This window comes from Phacochoerus africanus, chromosome 9 (genome assembly GCF_016906955.1).
Source record: "Phacochoerus africanus isolate WHEZ1 chromosome 9, ROS_Pafr_v1, whole genome shotgun sequence".
NCBI classification, from domain to species: Eukaryota; Metazoa; Chordata; class Mammalia; order Artiodactyla; family Suidae; genus Phacochoerus; species Phacochoerus africanus.
In genome coordinates this window covers 123,481,168-123,493,245 of record NC_062552.1, presented here as the reverse complement: position 1 = coordinate 123,493,245, position 12,078 = coordinate 123,481,168, and the positions used below count along the sequence as shown (strand labels likewise).

The 12,078-nt window shown below is 50.1% G+C and overlaps 1 protein-coding gene across 6 annotated transcripts in view; it reads right to left on the bottom strand.

Annotated features, from left to right (window-relative positions):
• EML1 (EMAP like 1) overlaps nucleotides 1–12,078 on the bottom strand; it is a 186,843-nt gene that overhangs the window by 18,658 nt on the left and 156,107 nt on the right. For all 6 annotated transcript variants that reach the window (XM_047794809.1, XM_047794812.1, XM_047794807.1 and 3 more), the window contains 8 exons: nucleotides 11,868–11,937; nucleotides 9,455–9,565; nucleotides 8,270–8,365; nucleotides 6,654–6,788; nucleotides 5,531–5,630; nucleotides 3,053–3,207; nucleotides 1,325–1,450; nucleotides 771–902 (listed from right to left, as the gene is read on the bottom strand). In XM_047794809.1, the coding sequence (XP_047650765.1) occupies nucleotides 771–902; nucleotides 1,325–1,450; nucleotides 3,053–3,207; nucleotides 5,531–5,630; nucleotides 6,654–6,788; nucleotides 8,270–8,365; nucleotides 9,455–9,565; nucleotides 11,868–11,937 (925 nt within the window). The remainder of the gene's footprint in view (nucleotides 1–770; nucleotides 903–1,324; nucleotides 1,451–3,052; nucleotides 3,208–5,530; nucleotides 5,631–6,653; nucleotides 6,789–8,269; nucleotides 8,366–9,454; nucleotides 9,566–11,867; nucleotides 11,938–12,078) is intronic.

The window sequence follows — 12,078 nt, the reverse complement described above, 5'->3', positions numbered from 1 at the left end:
ATCAGGGTCAAAAATTTCCACCTGCAGGGCTGCTGCAAGGATGAAGGATAACACACGTACAGGGCTCAATAGACGCAGACGTCGCAGTGTGGCTTGTGGGGCAAGAATGCTCCAGCACTGATGGACAATCCGAGTTCCTTCGGCAAAGGTCACAGACGTGCCGACTCAACTAACCCCCATCACCTTCACCATCAAACTCAACTTTGCAGAGACAAATCAGCCTGTCTGCTGTTACAGCAGCTTATAAATTCTCACTCAAAAGGTGCTCTGGGAGTTCCTGTTGTAGCTCAGCAGTTAACGAACCCAACTAGTATCCATGAGGATGCAGGTTCGATCCCCGGCCCCGCTCAGTGGGTTAAGGATCCGGAGTTGCCGTGAGCTGTGGTGTAGGTCGCAGACGCAGCTTGGATCCTGCATTGCTGTGGCTCTGGCGTAGGCCAGTGGCTACAGCTCTGACCTGTACACAGAATGTAGGCTCATAACAAGGTTTTCTCAGCATTTAAGCCAGTGAAGAGACTCTTCAGGAAACCCAGCCACCAGCTTGGGAAGGCTAACCTGCTGCCTCCAAAATGCAACAGCAAACTTCAGAATTACGTGGATGAGACCGCTCAAGGCAACGTTTAAATCAATGCAGTTGGAAGGTGATAAATTAAGTGACATTGGCTTTGGGACAATTTTATATCGCTATTAATCTCATGCAAAGAAAAAAAAACCCAACATGTTCCAGAGGAATTTTTATAAGGAAGATGGACTATAACATGCATGTCTACCTCTATTATTTTGTCCCAGACGGGCCGGTGACCAACAGCGTCCCAGAGGGTGGCATGCCTGTCGTGCCCACAGGTCAGGAACTGAGGTTTTGAGGCATGGATGGCCAGTCCCCAGAGCTCATCAGTGTGACCCTACAAAGAACCAAGACACACGGAAGTGCTCTGAAATGTTACGTCCGACACTCCGGGGCCCTGCAGGACCGTGAGCCACGGCTTTCTGCAGGCTCTGTAACTGCTCACACCTGTGCCTCTTCCTGCCCAACTTACGACAGTGCCTCCAGCTCCGAAGCTGGAGGGTTATGTTAGGATCTAACACAGAAAGAATTTCTTCTTTGTAATGCTTTCTTATATTCTTTTTTTGGGGGGGGGGGGCATGCCCATAGCATGTGGAAGTTCCCAGGCCAGGGGTGGAACCCATGCCACAGCAGTAACCCAAGCCACTGCAGTGACAGTGTTGGCTCCTTAACCCACTGCATCACCAGGGAACTCCTTATGTTGTAATATTACACAAAGTGCACGTGTTTGTGGGCTCGTTCAGCTGGGCTGGCAGGTACCTGCGTGATGGGTGTGAAGTCGCCTGACAGCGTGCCCTGCAGAACAAAGTTTCGGGTCGTGCCTATCAAGATCACATCACCTTTGCCCTCGGCCACTGTCCGGATGGGGCCAAACTGCTCTGGAATCTGCATGGAAAAGCAAAGATTTAAAATGCCTCTGAATTATGAGCTCCGTCATTCAATATACTTGTTTATTGACTGTGATGATAGGTCTTATAATCACATGCACACATGAGCCATGGAGAGAAATACCTGAGTGGACTGAAACCCCACATCTTACGTTCAAACTCCCAACATTTTTTTTTTTGGTCACACCCACGGCATGTGGAAGTTCTGGGGCCAGCGATCAAACCTGTGCCACAGCATCGACCCCACAGCAATAACAACACTGGACCCTTAACTCACAGAGCCACCAGGGAACTCCCTAAACTCCAAACATTTTATGTAACTTAAAAGAGTCAGCAAACATAAGGCTGTTAAAGTAAAAAACCAAGAATAAAGCATTTTTTTTGTAACAGACTAAAGAAAAAAAGAAATATTACTTATGACTTCTGAAAACAGGACCAGGTAAAATCTGGAAAGTGATGAATTTATAGGGGAGTTCCCTGGTGGTCTAGTGGTTAGAACTCAGGCGCTTTAGCCGCTGCGGCCCAGGTTCAATCCCTGGTCTGGGAACTGAGATCCCACATCAAGTTGCTGCAAGCTGTGGCCAATATATATGTATTATGTATGTGTGTGTGTACTTATATACAATATATATTTATATCTGTATATATACAAAATATGCCATAGTAAGATTTCCTAAAAATGTATTGTAACTGTAACTTTAGTTTTGAAACCCGCTGCTCATGTTGGTAAACATATGGGATTATCTAAATGTTAATAAAAATAACTGTACAATACACCAGCCAAGAACAACTTGCTATGATAAAATAAACAGAAGTCCTTGCACTTTATATAAAGAAGAAACATCGCAGCGAGACTCTGGGGGTGACTCCAGGCACCGAGGTTCTGGGGTGGCAGGAAGCAGCCTGTTCACATACAAACTGTCTATACTGCCAGCGTGGTTTCTTAGCACAGATTTGAGAAAAGCTGATAACAATCCAGGCTGATGAAGAGGAACTGTAGATACTTCAAAGGGGTGAATATCTTCCATAAAACCAGAGGCTTCGGAGTATCTGTGACGGTTATAATTTAACACGGGTTCAATCAAATGCTGGTCAAATCTTGTAAAAAGTGCTACACAATGGAGTTCCTATTGTGGCGCAGTACAAACAAATCCAACTAGGAACCATGAGGTTGCAGGTTCGATCTCTGGCCTCGCTTAGTGGGTTAAGGATCTGGTGCTGTTGTGAGCTGGGGTGTAGGTCACAGATCTGGCGTGGCTGTGGCTGTGGTGTAGGCTGGCAGCTACAGCTCCGATTCGACCCCTGGCCTGGGAACCTCCATGTGCCACGGATGTGTCCCTAAAAAAGCCAAATAATAATAATAGTAATAATAATATTATCCTAGATGTGAAATGTTACAACCTCAAATTTTATAAGCCTAATTCTATTTTGGTAGTTAACCTGCTTCCATGGTTTTTACAAAATATTACCCCCCTTAGTAACATTTTATCGAAGCAATTTTCAAAACAGTAAGCTAGAGATTTTGAGCCTACAAGGAAACGGCTTAGCCTAACCACTGAAGGTTCAAAACGAACGTCCGTAACATGACTGGCTGTCTTACCTCGGTTTTATGGAGTTTCTGGTAGTTTCCATTCCAAGAAATGAGTTTGCGGTCCTTCCCGCCTCCCGACACCAGCGTGCCGTCCCTTAACATACAAAGTGCAAAAATACCACCCTCGTGGGCCCCTTGAACTGCATAGCTTATTCGGTTCGTACCTAAACACAGCAAGAAAACACGCTTAGCACTCTGTCAAAAGGCTCACCTCTGCCCGACTCGCTTCCTTTCTGTTTTAAAACGTAACATTGTCGGAACACCATTCTGGTGTGAATCGCCTAAGGATCCGCTTTCTAGACGTTGCCAGAGCACCAGACAAGCATGACGTGGGTGACCTTATCATTAAGGGAAGCAGGGGACGGGATGGACCGGGAGGTTGGGAGTAGCGGGGGCGGGCTATTCTATGTGGGCACGGATTAACCACAAGGTCCTTCTGCAGGGCACGGGCGACTCCAGTCAACACCCTGTGACAGACCATCAGGGAGAAGAATACGAGAAAGAGGACAGATGTGTGTGTGACCGAGTCACTCCGCTGCTGGGCAGAAATGAACCCAACACTGTGAAGCCACTGCACTGCAATAGCATGCCTTTTAAACATTAATTAGGGAAAACACACTGACACGAAGCATAGCACAGCGTCAGACCACGTGCGGCTGAGAGGGGAGCTGTGTGTCTCTGCAGCTGCTCTGCCTCGGTTTCTGGCCACGGGGCTGCTGCTTATCCCACTGGGTTGTTCTCGGGGTGAAATGAAGCGGTGTGTCGAGCCCCTGGCACCCAGAGGAGCAGGGGACATGCCGAAGCCACTGAATTCGTCTGAAGTGGCCTTGACGGGTTCTCTTCCCACCTTCGCCCCCAACCACCCCAAGCTCTGAGACCCCTGAGGCCCGGGATGGGGCATCTCCCCTTGGCTTCCTGGCACGTGGTGAGTGCGCACGCGTGCTCACTGAACTTGGCAGAGGGAATGTTTCCGAGTCAAGGTCCTCACCACACGGTCCGCCCCCTGACAGCGGGGACTCCCACCTGAGCACCCGCACGCCCGGCGTCTGGCACGCGGCCCCCATGCAGTGGTACTCAGTCGACCTTGGCCAAGCGCTTTGTGAACCCGAAAAGTTTACTGTAGAGCTAAACGGTCATGGATGACTTTGTCACCACTGTTGTCAGATCTCCTAAGAAAGCTGTTAATCCCATTAGACTGCCTTGGACTTGAACCTTTTATTTCACTTTCTACTGAGGTTGAGTTGATTTACAATATTGTGTTAATTTCTGCTGTACAGCAAAGTGATTCAGTGATACATACATATATGTATTCTTTTTTATTTAATATTAAAAAAATTTTTTTTTTCTTTTTATGTCCACACCTGTAGCATATGGAAGTTCCTGGGCTAGGGGTAGAATTGCAGTTGCAGGCCTATGCCACGGCCACGGCAACGCTGGATCTGAGCCACATCTGCGACCTACGCTGCAGCTCGTGGCAATGCTGGACCCTTAACCCACCGATGGAAGTCAGGGATCCAACCCGCATCCTCACAGAGACTACAACAGGTTCTTAGCCTGATGAGCCACAACAGGCACTCCAATATACATATTTCAATTTTAATTTTTATTTTTGTTTTTTTAGGGCCATACCCACAGCATAAGCAGGTTCCCAGGCTAGGGGTCAACTGCCCTAGTGCCCTACTGCTCTGGTGCAGCTGCCGGCCTACACCAGAGCCACAGCAATGCCAGATCCAAGCTGCGTCTGTGACCTACACCCCAGCTCACAGCAATGCCAGGTCCTTAACCCACTGAGTGAGGTCAGAAATCGAACCTGCATCCTCACGGATGCTAGTTGGTTTCGTTAATTGCTGAGCCATGAGAGGAACTCCAATATACATATTTTTTAAAAAATATTCTTTTCAGAGCTTCCTGGTGGCTCAATGGGTTAAGGACCTGGCATTGTCACTGTTGTGGCCCTGGTTACTGCTGTGGTGCAGGGTTGATCCCTGGCTGGGGAACTTCTGCTTGCTGCAGGCATGGACAAAACAAATTCTTTTCTATTATGGTTTATCACAGGATACTGAATGTAACTCCCCGTGCCATACAGTAGGACCTCAGTGGCCTTCCATTCTATATATAATAGCTTATATCTGCTGACCCCAAGCCCCATCCTCCCCTCCCCACCTGTGGGAACCACACATCTGTTCTCTATGTGAGTCTTTTGGTTTCACAGATTTGTGTCATATTTTAGAGTCCACATATAAGTGATATCAGAGGGTATTTGTCCTTCTCTTTCTGACTTATGAAGAGCCTTTCAGAGCGACGGAAGTCAGCAGCCTTCTAGTCTTGTTCGCCTCTGCTCCAGTCTCCTGCTCGTATGCACCAGTGTTAGCTTGGAATCAAATAGTAACTCTGCAAGTTAACCGACAATTTCTATGGAGGCCACGTTTGGCTTCTTACTTAAAACATCACCCAAAACCGTCTGCTCCGGGAGCAGGCACTGGTTACCTTTTCCCCAGACCAGGATGTTGCCACTTGAATCTCCGGTGATGGCGTCACCATTTTCAGAAAAAGTCACACAGAGGACAAACTTCGGCTTTTCCTGCTTCTGCAGAATGTTTAAAAAACATTCACATATGTTTTAATTTAATTTTATTTTTTTATATTTTCTTTCTTTTTTCTTTTTTGCAATTTCTTGGGCCGCTCCCATGGCATATGGAGGTTCCCAGGCTAGGGGTCAAATCAGAGCTGTAGCCACCGGCCTACACCACAGCCACACCAATTCGGGATCCGAGCCGCGTCTGCAACCCACACCACAGCTCACAGCAACGCTGGATCCTTAACCCACTGAGCAAGGCCAGGGATCGAACCTGAAACCTCATGGTTCCTAGTCGGATTCGTTGACCACTGAGCCACGATGGGAACTCCTCACATATATTTTTAATCAAGACATCCTTCTGTTTATATTAATCATGACTGGAATCACAGTCACCCCCGGCAGGAGAGGGTCAGCTTTTGCTGCCAGACTGTGGGCCTTTCACTCCTATGTCCTGAGCCTCTCTGGTACTTATCAAGAGATTTCTGGTGCTTACAAGGTTGCAGGCAGTGGCGAGTGGAAGAGGGGGTTGGAGGGGCTAAGGGGGCATGTTGCCAGGAGGATGGCCTGAAGGACAGACCCTGGTACCAGAATAAAGGTCCTCTAACTCAGCTTCCAGGCAGTGGTGGCTAAAGGCCCTCCGGAACAGCAGGTGTCCCCCCAACGTTCTCAAGAGCCCCCAGGTGGCCCTACTAAAGGGCACACAGGGCCCACCACCCTCGGCAGCGTAGCTCTGCGGTCTCTCCAGCACCTTCGTCCTTGCTCTTTGCAATGAACACTCAGTGGTAGGGCCACCCCTCCCCCCGGGCATTCTTTTCTGGAGCTTCTCCCTGTGTTGGCCCTTCCTTCTCAGCATCACCAGGGTTCTCCATAAAACACAGGGGCTCCCCAGCTCTGTCAGGGCTCTCCGGGGACAGTCTTGATCACCCCTGCATCTGCCAAGTAAGACTAGGGTGCCTCAAAGCTGCCTTAAAAGCTTGGTGGTCACCAGTGCCATTGCCGAAACATAAAACGACAAATGCCAATTAACCTTACCTCAAATAACCCTTGCTTCTTAATCAGGGAGCTTCCTTCTAGTGTCCAAAAGTAGAGGTGTGATTTTCCGCAGGTAACGATTATATTGGTGTCCGTGGGGTGGAAATCCGCGGCAAACACAGCTTCGTTAGAACACTTTGAGCAAAACAGGAGAATCAGCTGTCTCAAATTTATGAAGACACTTAAAAAAACCGAAGATCAGAGCCACAGGTACACAACCTGTCAGGGTGAGCACTAGGCCTCTCGGTGTCCTCATCCAGTGAATGCATCCACTGTGAACACTAAGCTTGGGGCTGTGGGCTGCCTACTCGCTGCCTCCTTGTCTGACTCCCCCGCTGCACTGAGCCCTGGGGGTGGGGCCGTGGGGGCCTCCTTCCAGGATTTGGCAAAGCGCATCCGCACCGTGTGCTCTGGCTGAAGGAGCAGCTGGGGACTTAAGAGTCACTGGCCTCGTCCGCATCTAGTGAGGGGAAGGGCCCCCGAATCTGGATTTTATGCAGCGCCATCACTGCTGGCCCACTCTGGCTGCCCTGTCTGCCCCAGGACTCCCCCCTGAGTTCTAATCCCCAGGACTCTGCCGGTGATTTGGCGACAGCCTGGAGTCCAGCGGGGGATCTGGCTCTTGGGTTCCACTTCTCCACCCCTCCCTGTTATATCCTGATTTCTACGACTTGCCGCCCGGGCCGATGGATCTGACCCCGCTCGCTCCCACCGCTTGACAGTTCAGTTACACCTGCTAAAACCTGGACAATAACATCCTCTAATTCCTTCCCACCTTGCGACAGAGCAAGAGCTTAAATTCCTGAGCAGGATACGGGAAGGCATAGTTGCAGCATAAAAAGAGGCACATTCCTGCCTTATTAGAACACAGGGTCTGCATCCCCCCTGCCCCCCACACACGAAAGGGAGGTGAGTCGGGTAATCTAACGGCGATCCTTAAGTAAGTCAGGTGACTCAGGAGCCCACGATTAAGACAGGAAGGTGAGCTGAGGTTAAGGAATGCCAGCAGGAGCCCACGCTGAAGTCACTTTGTAAAAATAGATCCCATCATGGTTTGCACAGGAGGAGAGCATGAAAAAGCTGAAGGAAAGCACGTGGCCATACCGGGAAGTCTGATGGGCACCGCTGCTGTGGGAGGAGTCCCCCTGCGAGGCCTGGGATCTGGCCGTGACCCTCGCTCACCCTTCCGGGGTCCACGCAGCTCCAGACAAGCCCCAGGCTGCGCTGACTCTCCTTCCGCCTCCCCCCAGCAGCGGGCACGCCTCACTTGTCACCCCCCACTCCAGGGCCTCCTTGGCACGCACGTGCCCAGGGGACGATCGCTGGCGGTGCGTGTGACATGAAGAAAGTGGGCACAGGAACAATGGAACAATGATGGGGCCGTGGCTGTAAAACGAGGGTGCAGAACCCTTCTTGACACTGGGCTGCCAGGACTCGGGGATGAGGGGACAGGGCTGGCTCCAAGGGCCTTCTCCGTGAAGGGGTCCTGCCTGAGGGGCCCGCCGGGGGCAGGAGCCCACAGCCCGGCGGGACGTGAGAAGCCAGCCGGGAGCCCGCAGGAGAAGGGCCCCCGCGGGAAAGGACGGTGCCACCCAATGCCATCCGTGGAGGGAGACCTTGGCGTCTGCCAGCCTCTCCTCCTTCTGCCAGTCCCACACAGACAGCACGTGGTCGTTGGAGTCGTCCACGGCGCAGAGGCTGCTTCCTCCGTTCTGGAAGAGAAAGGTCACAGGAAGGCGACAGCTGAGAACCAAACAGGGCGATGTGTGCGATGACCAGGGAACACGCACGAGTTCCCGCTGCGGCTCGTTGGGAACGAACCCGATTAGGATCCACGAGGGTACAGGTTCAATCCCTGGCCTCATGCAGTGGGTTATGGATCTGGCCTTGCCCTCAGCAGATGAGGCTCGGGTCTGGCGTGGCTGTGGCTGTGCAGCTCCCATTCAACCCCCTGGCCTGGGAACCTCCAAGTGCTGTGGGTGCGGCCCTAAAAAAGACCCCCCACCCCTCAAAAAAAGACACTCATTTTCTTTTCATAACGAGTCCACTAGCGTTTTCATTACAAAACATTTACCCACTGCTTCTGACACCTGCTGATTACTGGGGCAGACAGACGGGGGAGCAGGTGACCTCAGGGTGACAACGGGACAGGAGCAGGAAGGAAGGATCAAGGAAGGGGCTCTTCACCACTGATGCTGTTAGAACCCGCCTCCGGGGGCTGCAGAGCCAGTTTCCGCCGCCGCCCACTAGGCCCAGGCCCTTGGGCCCTGACGTGGACAGGCCACCATCAGGTTATCACGGGAGAGAAGGCATCAGAGTGCAATGCAGGGGGGCGCTGATGTGAACGTGTGCCCGTCCCCAAACTGGCTGCGGGGGTGGTTTGAAGGGGGGTCTGTCCAACGGGCGCATCCTGATTAACCCTGGGAGACCAGGAGGCTCCTCCGGGCCCTGCTTATTGCCACACGGCGAGCCAGCCCGGCAGTGGATGGCACAGACAGGCGTGGGCCACCTGGGGGGTAGGGAGGGGACATTCAAGGCCAGAGCCGGCAAGACGGCCTCCAGGAGCAGAAGACAAGGTGGCCGCAGGGCCCCGTCTCATCGCCACGGGCGCGTGGCGGCAAACCTCTGATTAGAAGAGTGTGACACCCCGGGGAAGCCTGTGACTTCTGGAGGAGGGCACCTGGGAAGCAGGAAGGATTCAGAGTTCAAATCAACAGGCCCCCAGGCAATGACGGGCGGATTTCTCTCTCTCCTCCCCCGGGGACAAAGACCCCAGGACCCGCGGGCTCCTTCCTACTCACAGATTTGGAGAATGCGATACAGGTGACGGCCCGGTCAAAAAACCCGATGCCAATGACGTGCAGCGTGTTCAGAGTCACGGAGTCCCAGATGCGCACATGTGGGGGCAGCTGCTGCTTAGAAAGAAAACAATAGCGTCGCCAGTCAGGCCGGGTCTGCGCAGTCGCCTTTACACCCTGAAGCTACAAGATTGCTTCAATTTGGTCAAAACAGAAGTTTTTTTTTCTTCTGCATTGGAATATGCTGCCTTTTAATATAAATAAAACAGTCCCAATGTCTTCCAGAAGGTCATGGCCCCTGCGACCAAAGAAACCTTAGGAGAGGTCTATCCAGGATAATTTTATCTATTTATTTTTGGCTGCAGCCACGGCGTGAAGAAATCCCCGGGCCAGGGACTGAACCTGCCCCACAGCAGGGACCCGAGCTGCTGCAGTGACAACGCCTATCTTTGACCTACTGCCCCACCAGGGAACACTAAGGTCTGTCACGTTTTAAATTTTGAATAACCAATGCTTGATAACTGGACCACAGGAATTGATATTCTCATTTATACATCTAATGCATCTGAATTTTAAAAATGAAAGGTGACAAGAAAAATGGAGTCCCGTTTAAGGGTTATTCTTTTAGCGTTTGTTTGCTACGAGGCTGTAAACGTATTTAAATTCCTCTCAGTGGTCACCACCAAATGGCATTAAGAGCTTAACATTCTTGGACACCAAAGAAAAGTGATTTCACACAAAGAAAAATTTAGAATTTTTGTGATTAGTTAAAAACTCTCTTAGAGTTCCTGTTGTGGCTCAGTGGTAATGAACCCGACTAGTATCCATGAGGACTTGGGTTTGATCCCTGGCCTCGCTCAGTGGGTTGCTTGCCGTGAGCTGGGGTGTAGGTTGCAGACGCAGCTCAGATCTGGCCTTGCTGTGGCTGTGGTGTAGGCCAGCAGCTGTAGCTCTGATTCGACTCTTAGCCTGGGAACTTCCATATGTTGTGAGTTTGGTCCTGAAAAGCTAAAAAAAAAAAAAGGAAGAATGACTTCCTGTAATTAGTTTCAGATCATACATGCTACCATGATAAACTGTACAAAAGGAGGTGTCAGAAAAGCTGCAAGACGTTTTGGAGAAGACACGGCAATGTCCACAGGTTGTGGTAGCTCAGGAAGTGTGGAAGCCGGTTTTGAACTTGTCAAATTCTACCGATTCCTTCTCTGGTTCCTTAAAATACTAACTAGAGTCTTGCTGAAGTGCTTACAAAATGTGTTACAACCCTCCGTCGCCCTTGTAGATTACAGACAGACACAAACCCCGTGGGGCGAGGTCCTGGTCATGGCACTCATGGCAGAGGGTGTCTGAGATTCTCGGGAGAGGCAAAACGCCCCATCGTCCAATGGTTATTTATTATGATTTTAACTTTTTTTTTCTCTTTTTGGCTACCCCATGGCATATGGAGGTCCCGAAGCCAGGGATCACACCCAAGCTGAAGCTGAGATCTATGCTGCAGGTGCGGCAATTCTAGATCTTTTAACCCACTGTGCTGGGCCAGGGATCAAATCTGTGTCCTGGTGCTGCAGGGATGCCGCCGATCCTGTTGGGCCACAGTGGGAACACCTTAACTTTGCTTAATAAATGTGTACTTAACATTTGATGCTTATTATGTGCGTAAATCAGTATCTTAAGAATTAATGAATTCTGGAGTTCCTGTTTGTGGCTCATTGGGTTCAGAACCCGACTAGTATTCATGAAGATGCAGGTTCGATCCCTGGCCTTGCTCAGTGGGTTAAGGATCTGGCATTGCCATGAGCTGCAGTGTAGGTTGCAGACTTGGTTTGGATCTTGCATTGCTGTGGATGCGGCACAGGCTGGCAGCTGTAGCTCCAATTTGACCCCTACCTAGCCTGGGAACTTCCATATGCTTTGGGTGTGGTCCTAAAAAAAAAAAAAGGAAAACTTAGCTGAGATTAAGGTGAGCTCAAGAGGCTTTCAAGGTCAGTGTAAGAATTTTAATTTGCAATTATAAATTCAAAGGAAGGATCAAGAAGTACTCAGACACTTTATATCTAAGCAGGCTTACTCGTCAGCAAAATATTTTCTTTTTTTTTCTTTTTGCCTTTTCTAGGGCCGCTCCTGCGGCATTATGGAGGTTCCCAGGCTAGGGGTCGAATCAGAGCTGTAGCCACCAGCCCACGCCAAAGCCACAGCAATGCAAGATCTGAGCCACGTCTGCAAACTACACCACAGCTCACGGCAATGCCAGATCCTTAACCCACTGAGCAAGGCCAGGGATCGAACCCGCAACCTCATGGTTCCTAGTTGGCTTCATTAACCACTGCGCCACGATGGGAACTCCATCGTCAGCAAAATATTTTCAAAAAATTATTTTGTTACTAGTTCGGTACAAAAATATGAAAACATAACTCACTTTTCCATCCTTAGATGTGCCTGCAACTTGTCCCGTGGCTATTGTGATCCTATCAGGATGAACTGCAAGGCTAAAAAAAAAAAAAAAGACATATGTAAAATATCTACTCTTTAAAGATAAGCTTCAACTTTCCCTTGGTCAGATATAATATGGTCAGAATTTAAATGCAAGAAATATACAGTGCCTAACTTCTTACAGACTCATGATAAAT